Below are 18047 nucleotides of genomic sequence, written 5' to 3' on the forward strand. Positions count from 1 at the left end.
ATCACTCTTTTAAAGTGCCCTGCCCTCCATTTCTCGTCACCTCCGACCCGTCAATTACACCCCCCATTCCTCCTTTGCCCTCCAACTCTGGCTCTGTTTCTGTGGCCTTCTTTTTTGTTCAGGCCATCTATTTGTCAGTTTCCTTCTTTCTGTTTCTCTCTCTCTCTCGTCCAACCTTTGTCAGTGGACCAGATTAAAAGGCAGTGTGCACGTGTGAACTAATCCGTGCGTTAGTGATGGGTTTCAGCCCCAGAGTCTCTTGGCCCAGCCACACAAAGAGCGCATCGCCCTCTCTCTATTCCAGCACGCTCTGCACGTGTGTGTATTTGTGCGTGAGCACGTGTTTATGTCTGTGGTTGCTGCTCGAAAAGGGTAAATTGACGCATTTTTGCTTTCATCCCAGTTCTCTCAAAGTGATTTGTTTTGTATCATCTGTTTTCATTCGTTTCAGCCTGTCCTCCATCTCTCCTTTGCCATGTGTCATGAATGTGTTTCAGCAAGTTTAGCATGACACCAGCTGTGGCCTGGTCAACTGTGTTCTATTTTATTTACCAGTTGTGTCCTTTAGATTTGTGGCAGGGATTCTGCAGGTCTACAGTGATTTCTTTCTTTATTTTATTTTTTTAAAACTTCCATTTGCATTTTATTGCCCTCGGTTTCCAGTCTCGTTTTAGCTCCGAATTCATATCCATATATACATTTTTATTGTGAGCTTACTGCCATTGGAAAAATTGTCTCTCTTTTCCACACACTGAATCTCTTTTTTTGGGATTGAGGTCAAAACTGCCTGAATGCTCAGTAGTTTCATTCCCACCCACCCACATGTGGCAATGCATTTTCACACCCTTTGCATTTTTTATTTTTTATTTTTTTGTTTTGTTGTGTTCCCTGTCATCTAACCAGACTGTCCTCATTTGGCATAGTTTGTGTAGCGTACCAATACTTTTTAATTATTATTTAACTCCTTAGCCAAGAAGGATCCTGCTGTATGTGGAAATGTGACGCAATCCCTTTCTGTTTATCAAATGCAGTAAAAATCTGTGAAAAATCACGTTTGCTCGTAAGGCACTGACCATGTAAGAAACTTTTCTAGTTAGATATATATCAGTACACTCAAAATTCTGTTCCTTGTGGCAGCTGTGCTTTTTATATATTCCCTGTCTTGTGAAAAAGAAACGCCTCCAGATTTTCCTGCCATTAAAACTGGAAGTGACTTTATGAGCCCTCACCTACTGTCACTGTCCAACTGGGCAAACAAACTTTTCTAATACTAACGGGCTAAGATCAGTTAGAGTATTTTTCTAACTAATTTTGGCTGACATAATGCATCAGAGATTATTGGCATGCTGTGATTTATTTATTTTTTTGTCTAAATTTACATAACAATAATGATCACCCAGAGAGAAAGTTGGAAGCAACATAGACGGTGTGCACCCTCCTGGATAACAGACCACAAGAGCAGCATAGCTCCTTTCCCAACAGCTTATTCGCTGGTTAACAGAAAAATAACTTACAAATCCAAATATTAATTCGGTTAACTAATATGCAGGTTCAGCTCTTGATGCCACATGTGCATGCAATATGTATGTTCATGATGAATTTTGGGCTAAGGATGTGTTTTTTTTTTTTTTTTTTTTTAAAGAACTTCTGCCATCACTAAGCGCAGTTGAATTCCACGTAGACCGCCGCTCGTTTGTGCCCATGGCCAGTTTCTGGGCAGATTACACAGGCAGAACCCTCCCCTTCCCCCCTCACTCTTTATATCCCTCACCCTTGCTATCTCACTCTGACTCTCTACATTCATCCCATCTGTCCATGTTTCATAGAGGAGATGAGGAAGGCATCAGGCTTTCAGAAAGAAAGAAAGGAGAAAAAAAGCCTACAGTTGCTTCAGAGCAAGGATTGATCTAATCTTGTGCGTGCCATGTTCGTGTAGAAATGTGGCGAACAAGCGCACGCATCAGCGATGGGTAAAATATAACTTTCACGGATCTTAATTTGTCAGTTGTGCAGCTTTTTAGCTTTGTTATAATCTCACAATCATATAGCTTTCAAAAATTTGTGGCACCCGTGCATTGTCAGTAGCTGTTAATGACTTCGTAGCACGTTATGGACGAGCCATGGGCAAATGTTTGAACCATCTGCAAAATCATGAATCAACACAAGTTTTTTTTTATTTTAGTTGTTTTACATTTAAGTAAAACCTTAAATGTAAGCTCATCTCCATCTGCACTTCTCATTTCCTTAACTTGCCATTTATAGCTCAGATAATAAACCTGTAATTGGCTAAAGCACATACAACAGGCTCCAGTTTTGCAGCCAGGCTGGTGCCTCTTTGATTACTGTTCCAGTAGTTAAACTAGTAAATACTGGTATTTCGTAAGGTGCCCTGCTCTGTAGGGTCAGACATCTGACCTTGGCTTCAGCTTGACAGCAGTCATGTGAGAGGGACAGATGATCCCACCTGAACAAACAAAAAAAGAGAGAAAGCCATAGATGGCATAATAGACAGAGAGTACTAGAAGAGGTAACTTTAGCAGAAAACACAACCGTGGCCTTTGTAGTAAAACCCAACAAAGAAAGGTGGTGAACAAACACGGAGAACAGCAGAGAACTGTTGTTCCCTTACTGTTTTGTGTGTATCTGTTTGTATAACATTAGAAATGCTCATGCTGTTGAGCTACGCAGGACACAGTTATTAATGTACATGTTAATGTGATATATTGTTTATATCTATTCATTTTTAAGGTAAACTCCAAATGGAACCAATATATCAGTAACATATACAGGTGACCGTAGTGTCAATAATCGACCTAACTGACTGTTCCAGTGGTGGTGATGACATTTACCACTGTTTGGACACCTTGTTCCTCTGCTGTGTAACATCAGTTAAGCACTGGGCAAATGTTCAAAACTAGTAAAATGAAGGGCTAAAAGACAGTTAATTGTTGATAATGAAAAGTTATTTGTTTCTTTTACACAAAGAAAGGAATAAATTACAAAAAACCTAAATGAAAATGATCTGTACCTGCATCAGGCTTTGGCTAAAGTGTTACAATCTTTGCATTAGTTGTTTAAAACTGTTCAGTTCTTATAGTTACACCAAAAGTATCATGGGACAAATGTAGGTACTTCCATTTGATTAGCGCCCTGTTCATTTATATTACATGTCACCATCTGTGGTGTGGACCACGGTGCCACATGTGGTTTCACTCTGTATCCTCTGTGAGAAGGAGCCTTGCGTGTGATTTGCCGTAGTGGCTGGGCTTGGGTAGCTTAAGCAGTAAGCATCTCACATTTGCTATTTTTAACCACGAAGTAATGGATTTGGAATGTTCTGGAAAATAATGTCCAAAGCACAGGAAGGGAAAAAAAAAACATCTGTGGCCACATTTTATTTTTTTTTTGTTTGTTTCGATTTAATTGCACTCCCCCTCAAAATAGATCATTTACTGTTGAAGTTGATGTAGCTCCTCAATGAACATGGCTTAGTCTACTTTAAATGAGGCTTTGCATTATAAAATACTGTAATCACTTCAGTAATCGTTGACATCATGTGAATCACGATTTTCTTTAAATGAGTCTTGACACCGCAGATGGAGGAAGGAACAAAAGAACTGCCTCTAAGTCATATTCTTCCCCCTCCCTAATAGGGTGTTTAATGATGTCTTAATTTCCTTTCTTATGTCACGTTAAAAGATTTGCCACTGAGACAGTCAGTGGCGACGTGTAATTAGTGTAATAACTGAGCGAAGGGTCACATCCTCTCCCTCCACATGCACTAGAAGTAGGTCAGATTTTGTGTGTGTGTCTGTCTCTGTATGTGTGTGTTAAGTGGGTTTCAGAGAGTGGGGAATTTGCAAAAGAGAAGTGCATTGACTGGTATCTGGGCTGGAAATCTGAGACTTCCTTTAAAAGCATGTACAATAATTATGTCAGACAACGTAGATGGCCCGAGAAGTGATCCATTATTTACGTATTCACAAGTTTAGAATCTAGGGCAGCTACATTTTCCCCTCCATAAGTCACACTTTGAGTAACTGTGTTGGTTCCAGAGGACTTTAAATGAGAAATAATCAGAACCAAAAGTGTGCCTTTGAGATGTCATATTATAACTCTTTGCATTCAGGTGTTCAGTCCTTGAAGATCCTAGTTAAAGATGTGAACATTTAAGGTTTCATTAAGGATTCCTGTGTTTATTGAGGAATCCATGTGGTTAATACAAAGCCTGTTATTTAATTCACATGCCAGTCTCTGCTGGAACTGAGGATGTGTTTAAATGAGAATTTTTACTTGCAGATCATAGTCATAATATCTTCACACTTCTCTCATACATTGTTGAAACATTTCCAAGACACTGCAGTTCTGATTTCCTCACATTTCACTTGTCGTGTTAATCGTGTGGGAATAACAGCAACATGTCAGAATACGTAGGAAAGCATGGATGCGCTGCAGTGTTTGTGCCCTTCATTGCTGTTCCAAAGGCAAGCCTTTTCTGCACGTGTGTTCCTGCATGGATGATACAAGAAAAAGGGAGGCGAGTGCTGAGCTGCTGTACATAGGATGTGCGTAGGTTCTGTCAGAGTAATGGTGGGCAGCTCCTCCATACCAACGGGGAGCGCTTCAAAGTGGTTCTTTAAAAAGAACTCTGCTTCAGTCACATTGGAGGTAGTTTGACGCATTTTGACAACATGCGAAACAGCTAGAGGCATATAAGGAGAGCAGTGCAGAATTTTAAAGTATAAATTCTCATCTTATCAATCATGAATTTAATTGTTCATTTGCAACGATGAGAAGCATTTAAATTACACTCGGAAGTGTTGTTAGCCCTTATACATAAAAGGTAAGTCTGTATTAAACTGAACTAAAGCAAGTACCAAAAAAAGAAATGTGATTATTAGAATAAAAAGGCAATGTTGTGCACATGACTCACAGAGAAGCTAGATTTTGAGGGGTGCATATGAAAGAAAAGTGCAGTGCAGTGACCCAGGGCTGCCTGGCGGCTCGGTCACATGCCAAAGCCAAAAGGCAGAGCTCGTGCTTGCCTACTTACCCATCTGGGGTCCTTCAGGAACACAAGACACAGTTCATACACCCAGACTTCCAAGCATGACAAACTTGCATGCATACATTCCATGGAAGTGCATCACTGTCTCCTGAGGAAAAGGAAAGGCTGGCTTTCTAAGTGTTCAACCTGTAAGCTTTGTCTTTTAGGATTCATCATGGGAGTGCATTCATATAAATGTGCATATGCATTAGAGGATATATATTTCTTGTTGTTGTTGATGATTTTTATAAGAGAGTGTGGGGGAAAACTCACTACCTAACTGTCAGTTATTTCCCTCTACTGAACAGAACTAGGCTGTTTTGCTTACTGTCACTGAGTGATCTGTCCTCTGCGTGACAGTTGGTAGCACAGGTCCTGGTAGCCACGGGTAGCCATCTAATCCGCCACAGATGGAGAACTCTTCATTCAACCTACATCGCCATGCCATTCATTAAACTCTGGAAGTGCAAAGTAGGGAATTATTTTCTTCGCTGGTTTTAGTCTACTTAGACATTTTGTCACTTAACAGATATCTGGAAAGATTCCCAGTCACACAGTAGATCTTGTTAGTCGTTGTTCATCTGTTGTTTGATGAATGAGATGATTATTTTTTGTTCAATTGGATTTATTAATATCATAGCTTGATTAGTCCATGTAACAAAAACAAGCACTCACTCAGTCTTCTGTACAGATATGGAAGCCTTGACTTTATGTTCATCTCACCTTAACATTATAAAATCTTCTTTAAAAATATTACTCACACATACAAAAAAATGAACTCAACAAGTGGTCGTTCCTCTCAGGAGAGCTATTTAAACCCCATAATCTTTGACCAGTGATTGCATATTAATGATCAAGAAACTGACCTCACAGCCAATTATAAGGTTGGGGAAACCTGCAGTCAGCTGAGACTGAAGAAGTCACTTGGATGAGTGACCAAACGTTTCTCTCACAGAAAACGCTACGTCCAGATGAACAGAATCAACTTCTTGTTATTTAACTCCACTGAAATTGACTCCACATCAGTCACCACTGAATCACCCTGTGATCCTGTGATGTCATATCCTTTAACCAAATATGTTTAAGCAGTCCTTAGCATTAGCAGCAGAGGACATGAAGTTATGGGGCTACACAGTAAATCCATAGCTGTTTATGTAACTGGCACCGGCCTTTTCTAAGAACTCTGGGAACAGAAGGCTCTATTGCTGGTTACATAGCTACAACAGGGTGGAGGTGATACTGCCTGCAGCAAGCAGGTATTTATGGTCACAAGCCTGCACTCATATTGTAAGCTGTAAAGGGCTTAAGCTCTTTGGCTGCTGGTCTACATGATAAACAAGCCTTTTTTAGGGATTAGAGACCTGCTCTGTTAGGCATCAACAGTAGCCAGGAACTTATGACCTTTAGCCTCTAAGTAAGACAGTTATACTTTATCTAGATTGACACAGTGATGTAGAGGTCTTTCTGTGTGGCTCAAGCCACATTATTGTACCCTTCTTCAAGACCAGCCTCTTCAACAGGGCTGGTCATTGCAATCAGGATTGGAAATAAGTTGATCACACTGACATTCAAAGGTCATTTAGCTCTGAATTGAACACCTTGTGCAGGGACTGCACCATATGCACATCTGCTGCCTGGTGTTCGAGTTAATGTTGGTGACTAACATGGTGAACGTGTCTGACATTATCTTTGCTTGCCTGTAGCTTTAGGGACATACTGCACGATCATTTTTGACACACTGCCCTGTCGAGGATAACACCTCCAGTTTGGCTTCCTATTACCAGCCTGTCCAATGTGATAGTGAAGAATTACACAACAATAACCCTTCTCAGTTTTGATTTTCACAGTTACATACTGCTCTTCTGACGCTCCTTGTTATGCTTTTTGGACTTCTTTGCCATTTATAGTTATCGGAGTGCTACACGGTAAAGCATGTCATCCACCCAGAGATAAGAACGCATGCCACACAGGCGTTTCACATGCCTGTCTATCAATAAGAGGCACAGAGAGGGTTTTGAACGCTACTAGCGATTACTGTAGCTCGTGTTGAGTACATTACCAAAGGTGGTTATAAAAAGGTCAGAAGCAGGAAAGGACAGTGATAAAATAGGTGACAAACTATTTATCATCATCATAATCTCTTCCTTTGGTGTTTGAGGTTTTATGCTGTTTAAGAAAAAAATTGATTTAGCAGCCAGACCAGTGACAAACTGGTTTACATGCCGAGAAGCACAACTTCAGTAATATCCAGTGATAGAAATGTGGTGATAGTGGTCAACAGAACAGTTCATGGTTTGTTTTTTTTTGTTTTTTCTGTTTTGTTTCTTTTTGTTTGTTTTTTGTTTTTTTGGGGGGGGGGGGGGTCCATGTCAGTGGGTCAGGATGAGAGAAGGATGGAAGGAGTAGAGGAGTGGTTTTAAGTGGAGGGTTATCTGGGGTTGTCTGCTAAGATATTTACATTTATCTCTCTGGGACTGGAGGAGAAAGCTGTGGTCTCCGATGTCTGGAGTTTGTTAACTAAATGCCTAACAAGCCAGACAGACAGACCCACACATCAGCACTGTGTCCCGCTCTGCCCTCACCGCTTCTTTACCAGACAGCCGATGGCCATCTGTGGAAAAATGCTTGCATATAGACTAGAAAAAAGCAGTGAATGAGACTTGTGTGTACATGCATGAGGTTGGTGTAACGCGAATTAATATTTGTGCCAGCTCTTCAGCAACAGCTCCCTGATAAATAATATATTGGCATATCAGCAGAGCTGAAAACACACTACGTGCATAGCTCAGTTGATTTCAAAATGGTTGGACTGCAAACATGGCAAATTACGCTTAATGCCTTATTTCCACATAATCCAGTAATAATCCTGATTATAGCTTTTAACAGAATACACTGAACTCTAATCACTCTCAGAAATATTCGGCCATGTTGTGCTTTGTTGTACGTCCTCGACGTCTCCCAGGTGCAGCTGCGTGTATCGCTCAAGGCTGCTGTAAACGAGTAGCATGTGAATAAGTGACAACTGATGTATGTGTAGACGAGGGTTTGAGATGAGACACGCAGATATACATTACGCAGATAAAGAGGAAAAGGGGGCGGGGGGGGGCTCTGCTTTGTCCTGTGAATAGAACTGATTAAATGGACAGATGTCCTGATAGTCATCATGCAAACTCCCAGAATAAAAGGCTGTGTGTGTCTGTGTGTTGTGACTTCCTAACTTTTACTCACGCAGCCTGAATCAGGGCTCCTCCTAGTTCCCTCCCCAAACATGCAGTGTTTGTTGAAGCACACACTCACGCACACATTACTGGCATAATGGCTGTAATGGCTTGCTCTTATGTTCTTATCAACACCATCCACACTGACCCCCACCCCTACACATATGCACACAGACAGATATACTCTATGCAGCACTTACATGTATCCAACAGTCTTAAAGAGCATAGCAGAGAGCTGTCTAGCCCATCTTGCAACTTGGTGCAGTGAAGCCCTGCTCTGGTCCCTTGAGTTTGTCTCCTGTAAGCGTCCCAAGAGAACGTTTCTGAGTCTTGGTTGCTCCACTAAGTCTACTGCCTCCTAATGTCTCTCCACCTTTCCCTCCAGGCTAGCTGAAAGACAGCCCCTGCTAATGGAGCAGTGATTGTGTTATAGCCACAATTATCTCTTTTTACCTCTCAACTCTGGTCCATTAGCAGGATAGATAGTACCTGGGGCTTGTCTTCAGTCACAGAATAAGGTACTGTCAGGATGATGGACTACATGAGCTGAGAGAGGTCCTGGAAATGCCATTATACCACCACCATGCCTTTTATCGCCAGATGAAACTTATTGTAATGTAGGCGAGACAAGTATCCATACCTAGATTTATTAAATACATGCAGATGATAAACCTCCTCGTTGTTGACCTGTAATTTTGAGATGATCAAGACTCAAGCCAAATCTGTCACGGGTGGAGGCCAGCACCCCAAAGACAACAGAATACTGCCTACATCTAGCTACTGAAGCAAGGGTGTTACAGACGAAATAATAATTTAAATCGAATAATTTAAATAGCTTGACATCACAAGTAAAGAGAGATGCCATATTTTATTTGTTAGGGTGCACTGCTCCTCTAAGAGCCTTTAGACCTTTGATACATAGTTACAATGGGCTACACATTCAATGCTTTGTTTAAAGAACTCCCCCAATCTGCATGAACTTGCCTGAGGCTATTGAACAAGACAAACAACTACCACACTGTATTTCATGTTTTGCTGTATACACAGCAGCCCTGCCCTATTGTTCCTTTTTTATTTATCTAATTATGCTTTTGTTTCCTCTTTGTTACTTTTTCCTTTGTAGACGAGCTCACCTGCGGCTGTGTCTGGAGCGGTTGAAGGCCCTCATACCCCTAGGACCTGACTGCAGCCGTCACACTACCTTGGGCCTGCTCAACAAAGCCAAAGCACACATAAAGGTACATATGATTACCCAGCTCTTAGCTAAAGCTGGTCCTGTTTTTTCTTTTTCTTTTTTTTTTTGTGATAAACAGAACAAAGAAACTGCAAGCTTTAATGATAATGATATTAATGACGATGCCTTTCTGAAGGTTTTTAAACTGAGTGGTTACCAGCTGACTATGAAAACCTTATTATTCATTTGGTCAGAAAAAAAATGAGGAAAAGAAAGGGTGCAAATTACCAAAGACTCACAAGTTGGTGCCTCATGATTGGGTTAAAAATATGCGAAGAGAGATTTTTCAAAGGTTAATGAGCATCAGTGCTCATGCAGAGCCAGTCCTGTTGGTGTCCTCTGAGAACCAGCCCCCATTTAGACAGATTTCTGAATGAGATGTTAGATAGTGTTGTGTGGCAAAGCATTTCAGTTGAACTTGCCTGAGAACGGTCAGTCCGTTAAGTATTTTGGCCCGAGTAATTTGATGTTGTCTTGGGTTCAACATCAGGCTTCTTGTGGTGTAACTGGTTCTAGACTGGGCACTCAATTACGGATCAGTGGGAAAAAGGTATTCAAAGCAGGTGCCAGAAAGGACTTTTTTCCATTTGGAGATGCACTTAAAATTAAGCCTGAAACCCACTGCTATTTTCTGGGACATATTTTCTTTAAGCATTGGCTCAGAAAGACGTCTGCTGTTTGAAGAATGCCATGATCATGAAGGAAAATACACCATCACACACTTTCACCTGCAAAGGGCCTCAGAAAATGACCGAATATTCACCTGATGTAAAATTCTGTTCAGAACTTGTGGACTGGAGAACTTCTCCCCCCCCCAAAAGAAAACAAGGCTTTGTGCCAGTTATTCAAATGAAGGGTTGTTAGATAGATCACTGAATAATTTGAAAGGTGAAAGTATTAGGACATGGTGTGTCATGTCATTCGTCACACATGAAAAAATATTTTGCTTGGAAAGACCAAACTCGTGTTTACCTTTATGATAAAATGAATCCACAGTAATTGTGCAGGCAGTGTAACACTTCACACTTTGTTATCCACTTTAAAAGCAGGCATGTGACTGCCTGAGAGTGAGCAGTCTGTAAGGGGAAAGCGAGGCATAGCATGCACTCACGTAACAGACAGGACATGTACAAAGGCGATATTGTTGTTGAGGTGGGCCTCCGCCAGCTCTGCCGCTCGCACTTCTGCTGCTGCTGTCAACTTGAGTCTCTTCATCGCTTATTGATGGCCTATTGTTTTGGTCTGTCGCTGGGAGTCACGCTCATTAATGTTGGCACCCATGACATAAGGCTGCAAGGTTACATCACAATGTGGCTGTATCGGGCCCTGCCACGGCCTTCATTTGTATCATAATGGTGCAAGGCGTAAACAAGCCGACACGGTGTAAACAAGACAGGTGAGGAAAATCATTTAGGGGTGTCGTCGCTGACAGCAGGAAAATCCGAGGGGACAAACTTGTTTAATTTGCTGAATACTAAAGAGCTTCTGGGGCATTGTCCATGTGTTTGTTCACACCCTTTTATGGAGGCTCGATGGCTGTGAATTCTCTGGACAATTACCTTTTCTGTTCTCACATGGGCTCAATCTGACACCAGAGTTTGTGGGGAGCTGGCGGAGAAAAGTCCGTTTAGTCTGAGCCCATTGATTCAGACATTTGTGTTCTCACATGAATGTATGAAAAAGGCCTGTTTCTTTGCTGGCTATTCATTTGTCTAACCTCTTTTCTCAGCATTATTTTTATGAGGCTTTCCTCTTGCTTACACACTTAACCCTCCTGTGCGTTCTCCAGGATATTGGCAAGCCTTGAAAAGCAATGAATTCATTTACAAGCTAGTAAGACTTCAGAAAGTATTAACAAGGATCGAGTTTCTTTTGCAAAGCAGCTGAATGTCTTTCTTCCTCCCTGTCATAGACAGTAAAGTTTTTTATAACTAATGATCTCTACAAGTCATGAATATGATTATTTAGCACAACACAATGTCTATAATATCTTTTGGTGAAGACTCCTCTCCTCTTCTCTTTCACCTCACCAGAAACTTGAAGAGGCGGACAGGAAGAGCCAGTACCAGCTGGAGTCTCTGGAGCGCGAGCAGAGGCACCTTCAGCGTCAGCTGGAGTTGCTGAGTGGAGGCAGTGGTGCTGCAGCCCAGAACAGCCCAGGGGAGGGAGAGAGGATACGCATGGACAGTGTGGGCTCCACCCTCTGCTCCGACCGCTCTGACTCTGATCAAGGTATGTAAGGTGGCATGCATGATTTTTAATTAAGCATCTACACGGCTATCAAAACATGTTTTCACACATGGATAAATTCACAAGGGTATTAGCTGCGCTCCGCTATCTGCCATCACAAGGACTTTACAATAGGGGGCCAGCAGGTTAAAAAACAGCTCATTTCTAGTATGAGTACACTGGACATTTGTGCTCTCACATGCACCTCTGTCATGACTGCAGTGCATGTGTGAAAACAGCTAGAGCCTCCAGCTGCTGTCGGTCTAATTTTATAGCACTGAGGTTGGGTTGGTCAGAGCTCCTCTGAGACTGCATGTCGAGGTGCTGATGAAGGACATCAGATTTAAAATGCAAAATGTTTCCTGAACTGAAGCAAAACCAACATGGTGTCTGTTTGTTTGTAACGATGTCAAGTATGAGGGACATGTTTTCCTTTGTATTTTATGTTAAAATGACTCTAACCTAACAGAGAAGCATTAAAGCCATCATTAGTGTGTCACCCTGGTTGTGAGGTGACAATTTTAACCACTGAAAATGAAACTGACTACAATCTCCTTTCTTTTCATATTCTGTATTTTTGTTTTCATAAAGTGCTGTGGCACAAGCCAGATACTGTGTAAGATACTGTGTCATCATACAGTACAGCATGTTGCTGTATAAGTAAGGCTTTTCTCTAAGATATTGTATCTTTAAAAAACTCCAAAACAAACAAATTTCTGGCACCGCTTTTATCCAAAGGAGAAAACAACATGGCAAACAATATAAAACGTAGGAAGTTTCTTAAAATATCCAGAAATAAAGTATCAGCAGAGAATAGTTTTCTTAATAATCCTCAATGAAAGTGGAAATATGTTAAATTGATCTGTTCTTCTCCCCTTTCATCATTTTTCCATCCTACAGAGGAGATTGAGGTGGACGTGGAAAGCACGGAGTTCTCCCATGGAGAGCTGGACAGTGTGAGCACAGCCAGCACCAGCGACCTGGACGACCACAGCAGCCTCCAGAGCATGGCCAGTGATGAGGGCTACTCCTCCTGCAGCGTCAAACTTGCCTTCTCCTCCTAGAGCCCCGCCCCACCGACGTGACCATCACATTCCTGCCAAACTCGCCTGCCCTCCCATCTGTTATATCCATCCAGCCATGCCTATGAAACACACACATCCAGTCTCATCTCCGATGACTGGCACGCACCCAGCTAATAGTGTCCCCCCTTTGCTCCCAGCCTTTTTTTTTTTTTTTTTTCTTTTTTTTGCCCCACGCTTCCCCTCCACGCTGCTCAACCCACTTTCGGAGGCGTTCCAGTGAGAGCTCTTTCTCGCCTCTGAACTTTGAACCGCTCCGACCAACACTGACACCAGGGACCCAGACACAGACTGCCAATTGGTTCAAATCTTATTTTAAAAGGAGGAGCAGAGACGTAGACATCATCTTGAAGTTTGAAGCCACAACATAAAATTAACTGTTGATTTTTATCTGCTATTTCCACACACCTTTAAAATCCCCAAATGTATTTCAAATTACACAGCCCCAAATATGACTAAAATGCTCTTTAATTAATATAATTGTCTGTTTGGTTCTGTCTAATGTGGGTGTTTGCCTATATCTTATTATTCTGGCGTTGGGCCTGGCTAAATCTGGACTGGATTGAGGCTGAACTTTGCCATATCTACACAGCTCGTCCCCGCAGCCCTGAATTTCTTCCTCGTCTTATCGAGGTTTTTCTTTTCTTTTCATATTACCTGTGCTCTACACCACAGAAGCTCTGACCCTTGAATTGGTGCTATTGTGAAATAAACCCACCAACCAACCAATGGGGGAAGCAGATCAGATCCACCACTAAGCTTTTAAAGCGAACAAAGCGCATCTGTCGTGATTGTTTCCGACCACACACGGAGGAAAACAAGCCACAAAAACGGAGGGAAAAAAATAAGAAAACATTCCTGTCGGATGTGGGTGCTCAGTGCATTTTCAAAGAGTGGAAATTGTAACTTTGTGTGTGTGTGTGTGTGTGTGTGTGTGCGTGTGTGTGTGTGTGTGTGTGTGCGTGTGCGTGTGTTTTGGTTTCTTTCCCCTCGACAAGCAGCTACTACAAGCTATCCTGCACTTATCTACTTTAGAGCTGTCCATAGAAATGGCACAAACCAAGAAGGAAGAAACACACACACACAAAAACAACAGCAACAAGGGAAAAAAATCCAAACTACAAGCTTTGGAACAGATGTCCAACTTCTCTCCAGCAGTAACAAGCAATAACTCGTGCAGTTTTTTGTTTCGTCAGTTTGAACTCCTTCCCGTTTTTTGTTTGTTTTTTTTCTCCCTCAAGACTCATGTGACCGTCCACATTTTTTTTTTTTTTTTGTACATACAGATAGCTTAATAAATAAAACTTTAAAAATGAGTTCAAAAAAAGTAGTGCTTACAGATAGAACTATTGCCTCTGTTGCTGTTTGACCTGTGTTTATTGTGCATTTTTAAATTGAAAGTTTAGAACAATTTTTATCCTCCGATAAAATTTGCTGATGGAAACGTTCAAACGCTACCCTCTCTGTCCCCGCTCCCCGCCCCGAGGAGGTAAAAGGAACGATATCCTCGATAGAAACAGTAGAACGACTTTCCATCCAGTTGTAAACAGTGATCTAAAATGGCATTTGTTGGAAAATGCAGACTTTGTTTCTCACTGTTTTCTTTTTGTTTTTGTTTTTTGTTTGTTTTTTGTTTTTTTGTTTGTTTTTTTAATCAATTAGACAGTTTTTATTCTCTTGTTTGTGAATGGCGGTTTAAGTAAAAAGAAAAAAAATATATTATATGGCATTCCAATGGTGGTCAGGTGATCTGTGGAGGGAAAGTTTGAAGTGTTGGAAAAAGAAAACGGGTTGTATGATGTCAATGTACTCCATCCCTACTCCACCGGCATTAAGAATTGCACTTCGGCTGCAGTTCGCTTTGTTTTTCTTTACCACTGTCGTGTTGCGCTGCCAACCATTATTTTGTGTGTGAGAGAAAAAAAACTAAGAATATGATGAATATTTATTCTGCAATCCCTCAAAGAACACACAATGGGGAGAAGGTTAACTTATTTTGTTTCTGTCTTATTTTACTCTTCTCTTTGATGTTTATTCCTCACTCCTTATTTTAAAAAAATGTATATTTTATGGATTATTGTTAAGGTTTGTTTTTTTTTTTTTCTTTCTATTTTTTGCCGGGTGGGTGGGAGAGTGGTTAAGAAAATGTAGCCATTTTTTTGTTTTCATTTTTTTGCTGTTTTATTCAATGGACACTTGAAATGTAATTGGCCCGTAAGCTGCTCCTAGTGCTGAGCCTCGCCTGTTTAGAGTCACCAGCCTTGTTCGGGGCTGACTCCCCAGCCACACACCAGGCCTGTGAGGAGCATCACAGACCTGAAACAGGAGCACAGGCTGAACCTTTATACCCATTCTGCTGTCGCAAGGTGAAATGCTCTCGACTTTGTTTCTGGGTCTGTACTGAGGGGAGCTAATTCTGCACAAGACTCACCCATAGCCAAGACTTTACTGGCAAATATTGAGCCGGCTGCTATGAAATAAAAGGGGTCTAAAACTCCGCTTTCCTCTATTAGGAGGATTGTAGTCTCTATTAGACTTGTTTTAGTTGACAAAATGTGTCTTACATTTACAACTCCTCCGACTGAGCATTTAAAGAAATAAAAACACAAAAGAACAAAACCTTCGGTTTCTCTGATGGACATCGTTACAGTGTAGAGTTCGACATGTACGCTCTTTGCGGAGCTCTGTTGAGGTTGTTGGACTTGGCACTAAATCAGAAAGTCACCACTTTTGGTGCTCAGATATTTAAAAAAAAAAAAAAAGCCAAAACCACCTCAGAACACCTCAGTGTCCTCTCTCTTTATCTCTTTCTCTCTCTCTGTGGAGGACAGTTTACATTTATTCTGCCCCGTTTTAAGTTATTACCTTTATCTGATCTTTGTTTCTGCTTTCTTCTTATGTTGGTTTTATGAAACTGCACTGCTGACACGACAAAGGTCTCAGTGTTCTGCGACAAATGAATTTCTCTTCTTGTTCAGACCTCGATCAGTTCTTTGCAGTGTTTTAACCTGCTCACACAGTACACAATGTTGTGTTTTACTATGATGGGACAAACTGAGTGTTTATCACAAAATGTGTGTCATTTTGTCCCACGTTGTAAAATGCTGAGATGCGAGATGATTCCAGGACGGGTTAAAAACAAAAACAACACTAAAAGAACTGGTTTTACTGAGGCCAGGTCTGTCCTCACTCATGTGAGTCTACTATGTGTGTGTGCATGGGTGTATGTATGTGTGTGATCTCTGTGTTCTTACTAAAGCTGAGCTTTAGAAAGGCACCTAGTCCATGACTAGTCTGCACAGATGTCAGTGGGCTGTTTGCCACTTTGATACTCAGTAAATATCACACTTCTGAAGGCTGTTTGTCATTTTTAAAAAAAGACAAGCTCTTCAGCGTACGATGCAAAAACAAAAGATGTTCAGTCCAGTGCAGAATAGTCCTGGATCAGCTGATTGAGAGGTCTGACAAAACATTTCTGGCCATGCTGCAAAATTCATTAGCATATCCTCATCACAAAGTTGTATTTTTACCTGTGTTTAAGGTTTCAGTGGTGGTTAGGGGACAGCTTGGCCAGAAGTGCACCAGCCCCGTGAAGTGGAAGTTGCAGTGTCCTTTGTAAAACCCCACTCCACTCTGGTGTCAGTCTCTCTCAGGGGGTTGATTTGAGCAAACGGGTCCACGAAGTCAAGTTAGCCCAACCAAACAAGCAGTCCCAAGTGCAGTAGGGAGCCCTCCTGTTGTTCTGAACCTGTGGCCATCCTTTGTAAAACATGCACTCTGATGACGATTCTAGCTGTGTAAGTTGATGATGCAATACTTAAAATAAAAACACCAAGATTTTCAAACCTGAAGGACTGAACCGAGCTTTTAATACTGTGAAGTGTGTCACTGCTGAATGTATTGTAAAGCAAATGGCTTACGCCAAGTTAAATACAAGTCACCTGTTAATCACATGATTCCCATTTACCACATGTGCACAAATCTCGACAAAGCAGCAATTTTTTTTCCACAAGTGATGTGTCATTTTCATAATGAAAGAGTGTCTCTTAGATGTGACTAAGAACATAAATGTCTGAAGCCCTTTATTGGGTGGCTCGATGAATCACAGGAGTCAGAAGATAATTGTAGCAGCTCATAAAAACGAAAAGGTCTTCTACTAAAAAGCATTTCTTTTAGATTTCTCTAATTTTTATCTCTCTTCCATTAATTTAAATATTAATCAAACATCATAAGAAGCAATGATAACTCGGCTCGAACTGTTTATAGCTGACAGGCAAACAGGAATCCTTTGGGAAAAGGTTGCAAGAAGATTAGTCTACAGTTTAATGAGTCACAAGCCGAAACTGACACAGCTCATTCATCTGCTTTGAGACCAGCTGAACCCTGAGTACTTCTGTTAAGCCGAACTAGATTATGTTGTCTCATAATCATCCAAATCAAAATCAAAGGCCTCCCCCCCCCCACCCCCCACCCCCACCTGAAATTTCCGACCTTCAGGTTGATTATTTTCCTTGATAAATAGTCTAATTTGTAACTTGACTGCTTCTGTTTATATACATCCTTCATAAAGCCTTTTATAAACCACGTCAAACTGGATGTCTTGAAATGTGCGACAATATTAATATGAACTCTCATCATGCAAAGTGATTTTTAACAATAACTGTCAGAAAGTGATCCAGTTCAGTGATGCTGCTCAGCATCTCTTTTAGGGGCCGTGTTTTTCTAAACTGTAGAGCCAGCAGCGTACATGTGTTATAAATCTGTGACACGATGTCCATGGTTTCACAGGACTCTGGCAGGGAGAAATAGATTATGCCCCCCATCTGTAACACACTGCACTAACATCTGCTGCATGTATTATTATTCTTAGGAGATTAGAGCCTGTAAGAAACTATTCCGAAGCACGACTTCCCAAGATGTACAAAAGCACTGTGTAAGTGTGATAAGAAGATGTTCTCATGAGAAAGTCTCTGTAGCTACAGATAATCTGGGTTTTGATTAGAACTCCACATCAGCGTTTACTCCCATCGGCAGCGATGACTGTTATAAACTATAAAAGATATTTTAAAGTCAAACAACAACCTGGAAACTGTTGATGATGAAAGGACAAGCTTGTCTTTATATGTATTTGACAAAGTAGTAAAATACAAACTCTTCGCTTGCAGGTTTACTCTCATTTTTTTAAATGGCTTTTGTGAATGCATGTTGAAAATATAATGAATATAATGCCTTTCAGC

At 41.1% G+C, this 18047-nt stretch overlaps 1 protein-coding gene across 2 annotated transcripts in view; it reads left to right on the forward strand.

Moving 5' to 3' along the window:
• The window catches only part of mxi1 (max interactor 1, dimerization protein), a 30734-nt gene extending 14079 nt beyond the window's left edge, over positions 1 to 16655 (forward strand). For both annotated transcript variants that reach the window (XM_080881373.1, XM_080881374.1), the window contains exons 4-6: positions 9389 to 9503; positions 11533 to 11731; positions 12629 to 16655. In XM_080881373.1, the coding sequence (XP_080737499.1) occupies positions 9389 to 9503; positions 11533 to 11731; positions 12629 to 12792 (478 nt within the window). In that variant the 3' untranslated portion in view covers positions 12793 to 16655. The remainder of the gene's footprint in view (positions 1 to 9388; positions 9504 to 11532; positions 11732 to 12628) is intronic.
• Positions 16656 to 18047: the final 1392 nt, after the last annotated feature.

Source organism: Rhamphochromis sp. 'chilingali' (assembly GCF_963969265.1).
Source record: "Rhamphochromis sp. 'chilingali' genome assembly, chromosome: 4".
In the NCBI taxonomy this organism is placed as follows: Eukaryota; Metazoa; Chordata; class Actinopteri; order Cichliformes; family Cichlidae; genus Rhamphochromis; species Rhamphochromis sp. 'chilingali'.